We start from the raw sequence: 15,269 nt of genomic DNA on the forward strand, positions 1-15,269 counted from the left end.
GCCCCAGATTTTTGGGGATAGTGTCATCTTTATTTGGCCTTTTTGTAACTATTCAATTCACTAGATTATTCATGTATGTTATGTTTTCTATTCCCATTAATGTTTGCAAGCCATGATAGCCGAGTCATAAAAGGTTTGCAGATCACTATTTATAATGTTACGTATCAACTTTTAGCATGTTATGAAGTGCCTCAAATGTGAATAATTAGATGACTGTATTCTTCTCCTGTATTCCCAAACATGGGAGAATTGTGACTGAATCCCCGACTTCTTATGTGCAGCTAGTGCCGTTTCATCTGTCACAAATTTGTGCCTCAGCTGAATATTGTCACTTTTTTGAGAAAATCACAAAGATTTTTTTATCTTTCTGCTTAATAATTCTAGGTACTATCTTGCCTGCTTTAATTTTACCCCTTCATTCAATTTTTTTTTCCCTTTATAGCTTTTGGATATTTTTGCGTCAGCTATGGCCATTTGCTGATATATCATTATCATTAAATACTAATCTTATTTATGTTGCTGACCAGCAGTAGTTGCACATAAAAATTAAAATACTGGAAAATGAATAATAGATTATACGATTATACTTTTTTTAGGGAGTGTAAGTTTTATCTAGTCAAAACTTTTCTGTCCATATTCCTATTTAGCATCTGAAGGCACATTATTGCAGCTACAAACTCCAGTCCTGCATCTCCACATATTTCTGTTGTATCAGAGACTTCTAGTAGTTGTATAGTTTTCTTTTTGTTTCCTAATAGGTATAATAGAAAGCATTTTTATTACTTCCTTTTAATGTCTAAAAGAGTTAACATTTTTACTCAGATGTTGGAATTAGAATCTGTCTAGCACTGAAAAGCCTTCAAATCTGCACTGCATTCTTTGAAAGACTTGAGAGGATGCAGACAACAGTTGAAAAAGAAATCAGAAGAAAAGCTCATTAAATTCCCAAATAATTCACTGATTTGTTATTCCAAACCTTAACTGCAAAGCAAGTAATGATGATCATCTTTGTGCTGTGGCAATGGATGCAGAACTGCATGCCCTTCATTCAGCAGAAGTCTGTTCTGGTCACAGCTGTGTATACAAAGCTGCAAGTGAAATGAGATGTACACATAAAGGGTCTCAGTCTGTTTCCCTCTGCAGCACTCATCTGCTTGTTCTTTGCCAAACACCAGAACACATCCTCCTAAAAGGAAAGAGCAAAAGTAAATAGTGAGAAGATTTTTTTCCCTTGATAAACATCATGTAAAGTGACTTTCCAAACATATCCCATTTAATGGAGATAATTTAGAAACCTTGAACTTCAGCATTGTTGTTTGCCCACGAGCATGCATCCTCACGGCCCTGTTCTTCCTGTCAGAGTTTCAGATTCCAGCAGCTGGTAAGTGAAGTCCTGTTTTGGCACATGGACCCAGGTTCTCAAGTCCAAAGGCTGACTTCTGTATTTCTCTAATAACTGAGGCACTGTTTCTTGTAATTTTTATTTGTCTGCTGAACATCTTGGAGCTTTTCTTGGAGGTGGGATATTTTCTGCTTTCCTTTGGGATTCCCTATATGTTACGATTTTATTTAATCTTTAATCTCTTAAGAGCTAGCACTGCTAGTTTCAGAGCCCTTAGTACTGTATGTAGGTGGGGACTTGGAACAGCAAAGCTGGAACAGATCCAGACAGGAGATAACTCATGTGAAAGACAACTAGAAGGATGGATGTTACCTTTAAACGTGGCATGAAAGTGAGGAATATGAAGAATACATTTATACAGCATCCCTTTTCTTACCATCCACTTCACATAGAGTACTACTAAAATGCAGCTACATCTGATATAGTGAGTTTAGATGCAGGTCTTTTGCCAGAAACCCCAGGAAGCAGGGTTTTTTTTTCCCAACAGGGCAGCATTAAGAAACACTTATAATTGCATGGAGCAAATAGGACCTCAGTTTTTAAGCTCTTCTTTGAAAGACCCAGCACATTTCCTTTGAGTCAAGAACATATGCTGAAATACATTACATTTAAGTACTTCTTAAAGTTATATTGCTGTATGATTTGCACCATCTGATTTTCAGACTTGCTCCATAAGTCTCAACATGGAATGGGAAAAGAAGGGCAAATGTTGCAGCAAATAAAAGGAACATGTGTTTTGTAAGTCTTCAGTGGCTGGAGATGCTTAAAGAGCAGCTTTCATCTTGACTCCCACTCTGAGGGTTTGTAGTACTTGCATTTCCATGATGTTTTCTTTTTTTCTGAACAGTCAGGATATTATTGCATAGGAGAAGAAAAATCATAAGCAAACCCACAGAGTACAGTTATGTTAGAACAACGTAGCTGAGGCCCCAGGAGAGGCTACTACAGTGTTACTCGCTATGGATGGCCCATCTCACTGTTGTCATTAAATGGGTTAGTCAGCAGTAACTGTATTTGAGGTTTTAGGACTCCTGCCATCTTTTATTCCAAGTAAGGACAGTGCTACATCTTTTAGAGGTTGAGTTTTGTTTCTTCTTTGCATTGTCTCCTCAGTGGCCTACATCACAGCAGCAGTCCATCCAGGAGATTTCACAGAATACTGATCATTGTTCCGTTATGAGAAATCACTTGCATATCACATCTGGTCAAATTCACTTGCTCACTATGCTAAGCTATCATGCTACAACTGCTCAGCTGAGTGATAGTCCTTTTTATTGCTCCTGCCATAAAGATCTTTACAAAGATCCTGAAGAGCCTGACCTCATTATGAGGCTGAAAAAGATTAAACAACTGAACTCTACTTTCTGTTTCTACAAGCCAGGATTACAGTATGGATTCATCTCTACATTTGTCTTCCAGTAGATGGCCTATTTTTCCCCCTCTAGAAAGCCCTGTCTAGCAACAAGAAAGTGTCCTTTTTCTTTCCGCAACAAGAGCTGCTCTTTTGTCTAGTTTCTTACGCTTCTCTGATTGCCATAATATATGCATACCATTAGCGTTAGGGCATAATGCTGGAGGATTTAGGGCATTTGCCTGAACTTTCCTCCAGCAAAATATTCTTAACTTGTGGTTCATCATAGATGGTCCATGGAAGTGTGTTTAGTTGTAAAATACGTGTCTTTTCAGTTAAACTTTGACAAAGATGCATGATGTCCATGAGAAACTTTCAGGATTAATGGGCATCTGAAGAGTTTAGAACTTGCAGTGCTGAAGCTTAAAGAACATTTAAAAAAAAAGAAAGGCTTTGTTTAATTTTTTAGACATTAATATCTGTGTTAAATTCTTATTAAACATGTATTTCTCAGTGTGAAGAACAGAGAAAACGAACTTATTTCCTTCTGTCTCTTCTTCTCAATCTTTTTAAAAATTATTATTTTAGGACATAGCTCACTAGAGTATTTTAAGTGTTAAAATCAAAGACTACAGAACCTTAGCCAAAAGCTTACCCTTAAAAGGGGTAGTTGGATGCCTTGTTTCAGGTTTCTCTTAGTGCATTCATTCTGTTCTGCATTCAGACCAGTTCTGTAGCGATGGTCATTTATAATCATTAATCTAGCTCATTGATATTTTAATGTGCTCCAGACATTCTCTGTGGAGCTTACATGCTCCACTGCATTTCATTCTAAATAACTAATGATGACTTCTTCAGTCTTGTCATTAACCAGATTACCTTCCTCCAGCCAGTTCTCTTACTGATTTGTTTGGTTTGAGGTTCCTTTTCTTCTTAGGTTTTTACCGTCATGAAAGAGAGTCAGTATCAGTGTGTTTTGGAGCATTTTACATGACTGAACAACACTGCCCAAGCATAGCTCCAGATATTGCAATACTTATTTTTATGAATAGGGGCTTTAACTGTTGACCCAGAGGCTCCTAAAACCAATGTCCTTTCCTTTCAGACTGTTTTCCTCAACATTACAATTTGTGAAAGGAAATTGGGAGAAAAATAGTCAACTGTCGGGGTGCTCAGGATTATACTGCAGAGCCCATGTGTAAAACTATATATAAATATACTCTGTAGTAAAGTCAAAGAAGGGCCTGGACTATGAATGGCTTTCAGTTCTTGGAAGATTCATGTTTAAGTGAGGTCGTAAAATTGTTCCAGGTGAACACAAATGCACAGAGAAAGATGTGTTAGACCATTCAGTGCTTTGTGGATCATAGCCAGGTTCTTGAGTTTCAACCACAGTAAGCTTTGCGTAATTGCATACTGGTGTCACTCTTGGTGGCACATGGGATTCTCCAATCTTCACAAGCCTGAACTTGTCTCTTTCATGGTTGGGCTTCTGATGGAAGTGTTTCAGAGAAGCAGTATCAGAGTGCCTGCTGTGATGACAGCTGTTCGTGAAGGGGCAGTTAACTGTTCAGAACTTTGCAGTGGATTACTTAAGAGTCAGTGCAGAGCAGGGACAGGGGGCTGTCCTTGATTGTGATCTAAAGTATGCTGAAATGCAAAAACACCATGGGGTGTTTGCAGCAACTACAGTGTTCCTTGAAAGCCTCTCCAAAAAAGAGAAAAGTCCAAAACATTTCAGTTTCATTCATTGTTCTGAGAAAACTTGACCATTGCACTTCCTGCTTTTACATGCCATGCTGAAGTCTGAAACACTTGGGAGATTCAAGGTATTGAAAATACCTGATTCTTCTAGAACTGGTTCACCGGAACCTTTCGTTGGTGTTTCCTGGAAAGGTTGGGCTAGAAAGAAACTGGAAGTCAAGGAGATCTTTGATCTGAGATTGCTACAGCAATCTGCAGCATTTCCATAGTTCACTGTATGTCCTCCTTAACCTCTACCTCCTTTTCTTTTTAGGCCGATGTCATAGCTTGCTTTGGCTCCCTGACCCTGTGTGCACAACACAGATGAGCTGTCTGCTAGCTAACTGTATTTCTTGGGGCTCCCAAAGCAGAAAGGAAATACCAAACAGTAACTGAAGACTGTGTGTCTCTCCCTGGCCATAGTCCCATCATTGTCACTAGACCTAATACATATGTGAGGGAGGAGGGGTTGTATGAGGTCCTGTATAGCATGGGATGCAGCTGCATACCACCTGCCCATTTACTCTGCCCATCTTGTGATGCATAGCTATGAATTCTTTAGTTGTTTTGAAGATCTTAAGCTTAATGACAACTTATTTTCTTGAATAGAGGCTGATCCACATCTTGCCTAAAGATTACTGCCGCTGTTTGAAAGCTTGGGAAAATGTTGATGGTCCCCTCCAGTGAAGTGTTGCTGGCATTCCTGTACTTCACTACTAAGACTGTAGCGGGTCCCGTTTCAAGTGGTTGAGCAGTCTGCCCCCCAGATGGCCAGAACTCCAACAGGAATGTTTGCTCCTTATTGTTTACACGACCAATTAGCTCTGGCATTGGATTGATTATTTTCTCAATGAGTGACAGAAAACTCCTCAAAGTGTGGAAGAATCAACTGTTGAACAAGATAGAAGCAGTCTGAATCTATTAGTTCACCTATTCCTCAGAAGATCTGCTAGTTACATCTTTAGTGACATTGCAGTGAAAGGAAAAATAGTTTCATGGTCGACACATACAAAGAATGTCAAATGTCACAGCATTTCAGTTACAAATTACTCTCACTCTGAAACTGCACCTTATTTCTAGTTTTCTAGCTTATTTAAAAGCCCATCTTGTGTTATGTTGGTTTGGTTTGGTTTGGTTTTGCTATGCCTGTATTTGGTCGATTCAAGTGTTTCTTATTATCTGATGTCATTTCCCTTATACCTCCCTACAGACTGAGGATTACCAGGTGTGATCTCTACTGTTCCACAGGCTTACAGGTACCCAAGAATGAATATACAGCATATTTATAATCATAGTTAACTTCAGATGTTAGGACATTCTTAACATTTCTTACTTGGGTTTTCAATGCCTCTGAAACATGAGGGGAAGTCATACATTTTCATACTGTAGTCCACAAAACTAGCCTCCTTGTTTGCTTCAGGCCTATGTCCTTTGGAAAAGGCTAAATGTGGATCACACTCAATGAGCTGAGCATATCTTTAGGATTATATGCGCTTCAGAATATGTACAGAATTATCTTTGCAAATGTTAAAGAAAGCATGGAGAAAATTAGTTGTCCATGTAGTAAGTAAAGCGTAAGCCACTATTTGGTTGCTGTAGTCAGTAATGTACCGGAAAATTTAAGCCAGGATCTTTTGTTTGTCGTGTTCTATCTTCTTTTTCTACTCCTGGAAATACTGACAGAAGTTGTGGCTGCTTCTCCTTTCTTATTGTTTGCTGTTCTTGCACTTCTGGAACTCCTAATTCTTTAAGCTCCAACTCCACTCGAAGTCCCGTCCTATAGTTGAAAGAAGAAATTAAAGAGTTCAGACTGTCTTCAGTGTTGCATTAGGTACAGTGTTAATATTCCCAAAGTAGGTGGAACGTTCAAACTTGAGTTTCAGGCTGTCTGTGGATGCAGGAATACCACACTGCATCAGTTAAACTCTTCCACTACTGGAATGTTTTCTTTACAGTCATGAGAGCTGAGAACGTATTTTTATTTCTCTAATGAAGGTTTAAATTTTTCAGTTTGTGGATGTGCCACACTAGCCACATAAGCATGCCAGATGATAGCCTTGGACTGTACCTTTGGCACAGCTCATCCTGCCCTGAATGATATTCACTAAAAGCTGAAGTAATGCTGCCACATGAAACATTTGGTACTGCGGGATAATTTTGGGGAATTTGAAAGGAACTAGAGGGTGATTAAAGTTTGTATAAACAGCAAGATTCTGGATATTGGAGATAGAATTGGAGCAGTTCTGTATAAATTCAGTTTTTGTTTTTGTTAATCTGGGAAGTGGTTTATCGATAAAAGGGCCCAAGATCAAAGGACAGAAAAACAATCACACCATCTACAGGATTCTACTCTTTAGAAAACCTTTAGCTCACTCAAAATATGGCGTTACTGGAGCTTTCACCATAAAAAGCCTGCTTTTCAGTGAATTTACTGTTCATTAGAAATGTCCGGATTCTCTCCAGAACAAATGAATTCATTCTTCACATCAGCTGCAGCTGAATCTTTTTCCTTCTTACCTGAGAGTCTCAAAACTAGCATTCTGCTCAGCCACAGTACTAATCCCCTCTGACTGTTCTCTCTTGCAGCACTCCCCCAACAAATCTTTAGGTCAGTCTGCTCAACTCTCCACTATATTTGTCCTGAGTCTGACACAGGTTGTTCCAGGCAAATCTCACTAAATCGCTGTCACGCTTTGCTTTTTCACATCGTAAGCCGAGTCTTTTCTACCTGTTGTCGACAGGAGTCACCTACCTAGGTCTGCTGTTTGCAGCCATGTTCCTTTTGTAGAGTGCAAAACATCTTGCTTGTGAAGACTACTTCCCTGCAGGAGCACCCTTACATCTGGCAGGATTTTGCTAGTATTCTCATAGGTCAGGAGAGGCAATCCAGGGAGCACCTAGTGCTGCAGGTCCCCTCCTGGAACAACTTGCTCCCAGGAGCCAAACTCTGGCAACTCTGAGCATTCTTCAGTTACTCTGAAGTTACCTAAGGTTAGGGTTAGCAGTTAGGGTTAGTGAAAGTCTGCTTTTGCTGTCACGTCAGACAAAGTCTTCTGGGGTCCTTTCCTGAGGACGCCCTGGGATCCTTTCTGGGAGGACCTAAATGGTATCAGTGGAAAGAGCAGATGGGGTCTGTGAATAACCTGAACTCATCTCCCTGCTTGGATAGTAAGGATGCCAAAAGTTCTGTCTTAAGAGTATGTCTGATAACACAGTCTTCATGAACGGTCTTAGCAGGTGTGGAGCAAGTACAGCTAGTAAAGCCAAACCTACTTTTAATTAGGAGGATCATTAATCCTATGACAATGCCTTGCCTACATCCTGGACTTTAAGAATTAAAACATCTTAGGCAAGTATTACCTGAGCCTATTTAACAGTTTACCTCTGCTGAGGAGGGGAGGTTCTGCTCTCCCTCTCCACCTCTCTCAAGTAAGAGGAGCAGACCTTATTCATGATAGGTCATAAAATCTCCCAATATAAAAATTTTATATATTATTAACTGAAAAGGAAGATTTTTTTTTTCAGTAGAAAGTTTTATGAGGAAGAAATGGGTGGTTTATGCAGCTGTATATCACTGTTTAGGTTCTATGCATGGATTAATTTTCCTAGAATTCTTACTTTTCTGTTTGTTATTAGCACTAGATATATGGAAAGGTGAGGAAATTAGGCTACAGGTACCTTATGAACAAGGCATGTGCAGAGCATTACCTAACAGCCAGGTGTGAGGTGTGAAGTTGCAGTATTATCAATACCCGTGTTTATATTCAGTTTTTTGTAAAATTGCAGCTCCTATAGACAGCACAAGAGCACCTAGACTTATATTTTTAGGGGCTTTTGTTTGTTTTTGTTCTTTTCTACAAGGTTGTAAGCTTGCATGGATATAGAGAGAATCCCAAGGATGTGATACTCATAACAGAAACATTAAAAAACTAAAGGCCATTAAAGACTCTCCCAACATTAAAAGAAAAAAAATCAGACTGTTCTCTGTTATATTTCCAGGAAACTGATTTACAGCTCTGTGACTTTATGACTCTTGAATGACTTCATGACTGCGGTAGAAAAGCAACCTGTGGAAATTGTGTGTCCTACCATAATCCAGAGGGGAAGGCTACATTGCCCAGGGCTCTGGCCTGGTTGGATAGTGGTTGTACATAAAAAGGTAATGGGAATAGGGAACTTCAATGTATAGTCATCAAGGCAATCCTCGTGTTTCTGGGAAGCTACTAATGTGGCTTTTGGGGGCAGATTTCATACACCAACTGCAGTAAATATTCTCCTGCTGCTTTGGTCATATCTATAGCTGTCACAACATTGTGACAGCATTGTAGATAGCTATTTCTTGTGCCGAAAGCAGCATAGATACAGCAGGAATGACTGCAATTCAGGCTAAGTCCTAAATATTTATTGGCTTCCTGGGTAGATTTTACAGCCTTCACTGAGCTCCAGGCTTCTGTGGCTAGGCTGCTGTTGGTATGAAATATAACTAGCTTGAAGACAGCTCAGGTGTGTCTACACTTCACTCACGACACTGACAACAGCATAAATGCATCATTTAGCATTCCTAGAGTTTGCATCACTTTGCGTCAGTTGTTATCTGTCAGCCACATGCAAACCAGAACCAAAGCTGGTAAAAACAATATGTGTTTTAAACGCCAGGGAAACACAAAGCAGCTGCCTTTATGTTTCTCAAAGGTAGGCCATTTTTATCCAGAAAGCAGTGGGTTTTTTTCTGAGACTGAACTGTGTGGATTAACTTCCTTCTCCATTATGCCTCTGAAACATGAGGAAGAGTGCCTCAGGCACTAAAAGACAATAAAGTGTTCGCAGATGGTGAGATCTGTAGGGAAGAGTCAGGATTTTGCTAGTGGCACAGCAGCAGCAACAGTAGGGGCTGGGCAGGAGTTTGAAGACCAGTACAGCAAAAATAGTGACTGAATGGTTGAAGTACGTCCTGCGCAACTCTGGCCATACCACTTTACTTTCTGTACTTACTTTATTAAGCCTCTCACCTCCTTCTTAGTGCACCGCTGTTCTAAATTCACTTTGCAATTTGTTATTAGCTGCTTTGCAGTAGAAGAGCAAAATGTTACCTTCAGCTGTAAATGAATATGGTTAACACGCAGATTGCAATCAGTCTCTCTCCATCATCCTTAAGCATGTGGTACGACCAAATTTGTTCCACTGCGAGAGCATGGAGGAGAGCGCATATAGCTCACTGCCCTATGCTGTGGGGTCAGGTTTAAACTCTCTGTGATTTGCTTCATTTTTCCTGGAACTTGAGATACAGTAATTTGTGGTAGCAACCAAAGTGGCAGTTGTGGATTCCAGTTTTCACTCATTCTGTCTCGTACTTTCCTTCTTTTCTTTCTTTCTTCATCATGCAGTGTTGAACACTATTTACTCAGCTGTGGCCTGGAGACAGGAAGGAGCAATGTGGTCATGCACCAAAACTGCCCTTGTTTATTCTAAGCAGCTCTTGGCAGACAATATGGTGCATGGGCAAATGTAATTTTCTGCATGGTCTTCACTGACCTTGCTGTAGCGAACAGGAAAACAGCCATCACAGCAAACTGTAGATACCTCCCAAGGTCTGCGGTGATCCCCCTTCCTGCGTAATAGGTACCCATCTGTAGTCTGAGAAACTGATTTGATTTATTGGTTAGGCGCCTGGGGTGTCTACAGGCTGAGTTGTGTTACAGCCTAAAAGAGTCTGCCTGTGTACTTCAGTGACTAATTTGGTACCATTTCTCCAGGCATAAGAAGCAAAGCTTCTTTCTTTAGAGAGGTAACCTCTGTGCACTGCTTCAGCTGTGTGTGCAGTTCCCATATAAATAGACCATTTGCTCAAAGACTGAAACTGTAGTTAATCCCACTTCTGTTGACAATGAACTTCACCCTCTGATGTGCTGGCTGGAAAGGATCTCTGCCACCCTTTTCCCAAAGTCTTTTTGGGCAGACTTCTGCTTTTGCTCAATGTTGTTTTGTGATGGAGGAGTAAGGATGATGCTGTGACTTCATATGGAGAGGGAGGAGAAAAAGACAGTGTAAATTATTACAAATTTTAAAAGTATGTATTTCCAGCAAGTGAGAGCTCTCTATTTATGCCTCAAAACTACTGCTTGCTTAGGGTCCAGTTACCCTCTCAAGCTCCTTTATTTAGCAACCTCACAGGGACTGCAGACAAAATCAAACTTTCTCAGGAAATCTTATCCTTCAAAAACCCCTTAAACTCCTTCACCTTCAGGGGGAGGAAAGAGGAAGCTAAGATTCAGAATTAATGAAAAGGGGCTTGGCTGCTGAAAGCGGGCACATTATCCTCCTAGAGCTTGTCTGTTCGGAACCCATGAGGGGTGCTTTGAACACTGCTGGACACCACGCTGTGAAAATCTAAAGGGGATCAAAGCAGAGCAACAGATATGACTGGACTGGTAGAGTGGGATGTAGAGGGTAAGATCAAGTTAAACAGGTTTAACTTCAAATAAATATAGAACCATAGAATCATTAAAGTTGGAAAAGACCTCTAAGATCATCAAGTCCAACTGCCAACCCAACACTACTGTGCTTCATAAACCATGCCCTGAAGTGCCACGTCTACACATTTTTTAAACACCTCCAGGGGTGGTGACTCCCCCACCCCTCTGGGCAGCCTGTTCCAATGCCTGACCACTCTTTCAGTGAAGAAATTCTTTCCTAATATCCAATCTAAACCTCCCCTGATGCAGCTTGAGGCCATTTCTTCTCGTCCTATCACTAGTGTCTTGGGAGAAGAGACCAACACCCACCTCACTACAACCTCCTTTCAGGTAGTTGCGGAGAGTGATAAGGTCTCCCCTCAGCCTCCTCTTCTCCAGGCTAAACAATCCCAGTTCTCTCAACCTCTCCATTTCAGACTTGTTCTCCAGACCCTTCACCAGCTTCGCTGCCCTTCTCTGGACACGCTCCAGCAACTCAATGTCCTTCTTGAACTGAGGGGCCCAAAACTGAACACAGTATTTGAGGTGTGGCCTCACCCATGCTGATGTGTACAGGGGCACGATCAGTGCACTGCTCCTGCTGGCCACGATATTCCTGATACAAGCCGGGATGCTGTTGGCTGCCTTGCCCACCTGAGCACACTGCTGGCTCGTGTTCAGACTCTTGCCAACACCCCCATGTCCTTTTCCACTGGGCAGCTTTCCAGTCACTCTTCCCCAAGCCTGTAGCGTTGCATGGGGTTGGTGTGACCCAAGGGCAGGACCCGGCACTGGGCCTTGTTAAACCTCACACAATTGACCTCAGCCCATCGATCCAGCTTGTCCAGATCCCTCTGCAGAGCCTTCCTACCCTCGAGCAGATCGGCACTTCCACCCAACTTGGTGTTGTCTGCAAACTTACTGAGGGCGCACTCAATCCCCTCATTCGGATCATTGATAAAGACATTAAACAAGACTTTTAAGAGATAGTAAAAGACATTAAAATATAGTTATCAGTTAAATATATTGAATAAGATACAGTATGAAGAAAGGGTTATTATAATGATCTGTTGACAAATGAAAGGAAAAAATAGTGGAGAGCAAGGGGTGTAAGGGTCCATAAATAGGAATTCGAACATAAGCAAATAAAAAATGTAAATTGAGTATTGCGTAAAGCTTCTAAATGGTGTAACTCTTTCAGACCAACAGGTAGACATTTTAGATGAAGATCAGAAGTTTAATGCCCAGCATTATTCAAAGCTAGATTTACAAAGCCTTGAAGAGTAGTTGTAAGAGGGCCAGACTGGCCTCTTCAATTATGAGAAAGGGTTTTTAAAAAGAGTCTTTTTATTCCCAACTTCTCTGTTTTCCTGTAACCTGCTTCCTATGCTGAGCCTGTTGAAGATGATTTTATGAAACTTGCATGTACCTTACATGATCAGGTAGTTTTCTTAAGAACTTAGGACCAAAATCTCTATTGGTGTAAATGACTGTTGGTCCAACAAAATAAGAGAGAAGAAAATTTTCTAACCTCTCTGTTGTGTCATGAAAGAGGAATAGTGAGCTGAAAATTCAGTTAAAAATATGCATCTTCCTGCTCGTGATAACTGGGACTTTTTCAATAATATCCTTTTGGAGTTATACATAAAACTTGGTGATACCTTCTTTGATGGCATTCAAGGAACTGATTAGGTAACATTGTGGGAGTAAGCCCCACCATTCCGCTGGATACCATCATTAACCTAAACTCAATATACACTGACTGAAGGACCAAGTAGTACCTGCAATAGAGAGCAGACTCTGATTTGTGTTTTAGTAGGAAATGATAATATAAAAAAGTTACAGTGCCCTCCATATTCTCCCAGACATCAGTCATTTCAGTCCAGTTGCAGAAATTTAATTCAGCTCAGCATTCAAATTTTGGAAGAATAGAGATTCTACTGTATTTATTCTTACAGTAGAACGGGTTGCACAAATCCCTGCAATGGTATTGTAGTTCTGCACAGGTTGGGACTTGCTTGTGTTTCTAGCAGATTTCTGATTGCAGATTCTGGCTTCTCCAGACACAACAAAATCTTTCCATTCAGAATGCAAAATAACCTTTTCGTAGCATGACCCTAAACCTAAGGCATTTCATGAGATAGAAAGTCCTCCCAAGAGCAATGTAAAGGAGGGTACCCTAGAGAGTGTCTATAATGGATGTCAAAGAGTCTGACAACAGTGTTTTTCAGCCATAGGGTTTCCTGAACGGAAGAGAAAAATAGTAAGCCTCTCCTCTCTTTCCTCTACTTCCTTGGATAATAATGAGGTAAAGGAAAAGTCTATAACTTGATTTTGGTGACAGTCCTCCTGCAGTACTTCTTTAGTCAGCACTGAAAGTATTAATCTGGCCGGGTTTGACGTCACAGTGAAATGTCTCTTCGATACTGCATACCTGCCTCTTGAAACAGCTGACATATGTGTGGCATTTTCCCCTTCTCTCGCTTTTGTCGAACTGCCAGGTGTTGAGGAGTTGTGGAGATATGGAGAAGTTGGGGCTGTCATCTGGGACGAGGTTGATTACTTGGATGGGAGGCTAAGGAAGGAGCCTAAGGAAGATGTATCTGTGGGAAAAGAACTCATTCTCTGTACCTCAGTCCTAATGCCTGTGCCCTTTGGACTGCCCCCCACCCACCCCCTGCTTGGCTCTGCTTCCACCCCTGGCTCGCTCTTCCATACTTTGCATTCTTCTGTATATAGAAGTACTGCAAAATTGTTGCTGTTCAGCAAGTCTTCTCCTTAACTCCAGTCCACAGCCTTTTGGACTATGAACATACAATCATGTAGGGCTTTTTTACATGTTTCCATTCCCTTCCCTTGGGATCCTGTAAGCTTCCCTAAGAATCACTTCTCCTAGACTCCTTCTGCTGAACCACAGAGGCCTTTCTTGACCAGTCTTTCACAAAGCTGCTCTCTAAAACATGAATCATTTGATTGGTCTTCTTGTGTTTTTTGGGTCTTTGTTCTTCCTATAATGCAGTGACCAGATTTGTATACATTATTCCAGAAAAGACCATCCAGCTGCCTTACTGAATGCCAAAGTAATAATGTCTGTGGTTTATACTCTGTAGCCATCCAAACACAACCTCAAAACCTTGTTTGCCTTTGTTACTGCTGCCAGATGTTCTGTGGATGGTTTTCAGGCCTATTGTGGTAAATGTCACCGCGCCAGTGAATTTCAGCAAATTTAAGCAACTTTGAAATTATTCCTTTTTCCACATGATTATATTCAAGTCAAACCAAACTGTGTTCTCACTTGAAACTGCCCTGTTTTGGTTACCCCTCTCTCACACTGAATCACTACCTGTTACCAGTTTCTCTGCAGGAGACTCTTCAATAGGATTTCCCCTTTATCAGGCCTCTTTCTGACTGTCTTTGCTGGAAACTCCATCTGAAGAGCCCTGTTCTGAGTGTCTGGAAGGCAGTTGTATTGTCATTAGTACTCAGTCTACTTGAATTAAGAGTAGAATTAGAATATGAAGTGTTTTTTTTTTCTAGACAGGAAGCAAGGGGAGGGAACAGCCTGTGAAAGAATTATGATGTTCTCACCTCTCTTTTCCTGCAGATTTGCTGACAGCACAGGAATACCACTGCCTGCTGCAGCTGCTCTGCCCTGATTTCCCAATGGAACTCGCTCAGAAAGCAGCAAGGTGAGTATTCATCCTCTATTTTAAGTAAGGCAAGATCAGTCTTACATACACGGACTTAGGAACAAGATCTGTTAGTAAAGGTGTGGGCTGGGACTTTCAGCTTTTAAAATTTTGTGGAAAAGAGATACCATTTTTACAGGTTAAGAACAGGTTGTTTTTCTAGTAATGAGAAATAAAGTATATTTAAGGTATACAGGGACTGAAATATCAGTGCAGAATGCTGCTGCTGGCTCGAAATTCAGAAGATGAGTTGCATATAACAGAATGTTAGCCAATGTGTTTTTAACTGATGTGATTTTTAAATAACATTTACCATTTTAAAAATGTGTTCGCCGCTGCCCCAGCTTCCTATGGTTGATCGTGTTTAAAAGGTACTAACCTCTGAAGGATTGCCAGTGTTTTAAAGTACATTAGCTAAGAACATGGTAGCTAATCTGTTTGAAATTTTATTTTAATCTAGACAAGGCCTAAAGCAAATAGATGGCTCATGGAACTGATAATGTGATATAGAATTTTTTCTGATAGTGCTTGCTGGTTCCAGTCCAGCCCAGGCAGTTGATTATTAACTATCTGATTGTGAAAATGTAATAAGGTGTATGCATCTGTTGGAGTAGGGGGTCAGTTCAGATCTC

At 40.7% G+C, this 15,269-nt stretch overlaps 1 protein-coding gene across 5 annotated transcripts in view; it reads left to right on the top strand.

Moving 5' to 3' along the window:
• The window catches only part of CSTPP1 (centriolar satellite-associated tubulin polyglutamylase complex regulator 1), a 112,440-nt gene that overhangs the window by 48,105 nt on the left and 49,066 nt on the right, over positions 1-15,269 (top strand). For all 5 annotated transcript variants that reach the window (XM_064462666.1, XM_064462668.1, XM_064462667.1 and 2 more), the window contains exon 4: positions 14,553-14,637. In XM_064462666.1, coding sequence (XP_064318736.1) covers positions 14,553-14,637 — 85 coding nt within the window. The remainder of the gene's footprint in view (positions 1-14,552; positions 14,638-15,269) is intronic.

Source organism: Phalacrocorax carbo, chromosome 10, assembly GCF_963921805.1.
Source record: "Phalacrocorax carbo chromosome 10, bPhaCar2.1, whole genome shotgun sequence".
Lineage (NCBI taxonomy): Eukaryota > Metazoa > Chordata > Aves > Suliformes > Phalacrocoracidae > Phalacrocorax > Phalacrocorax carbo.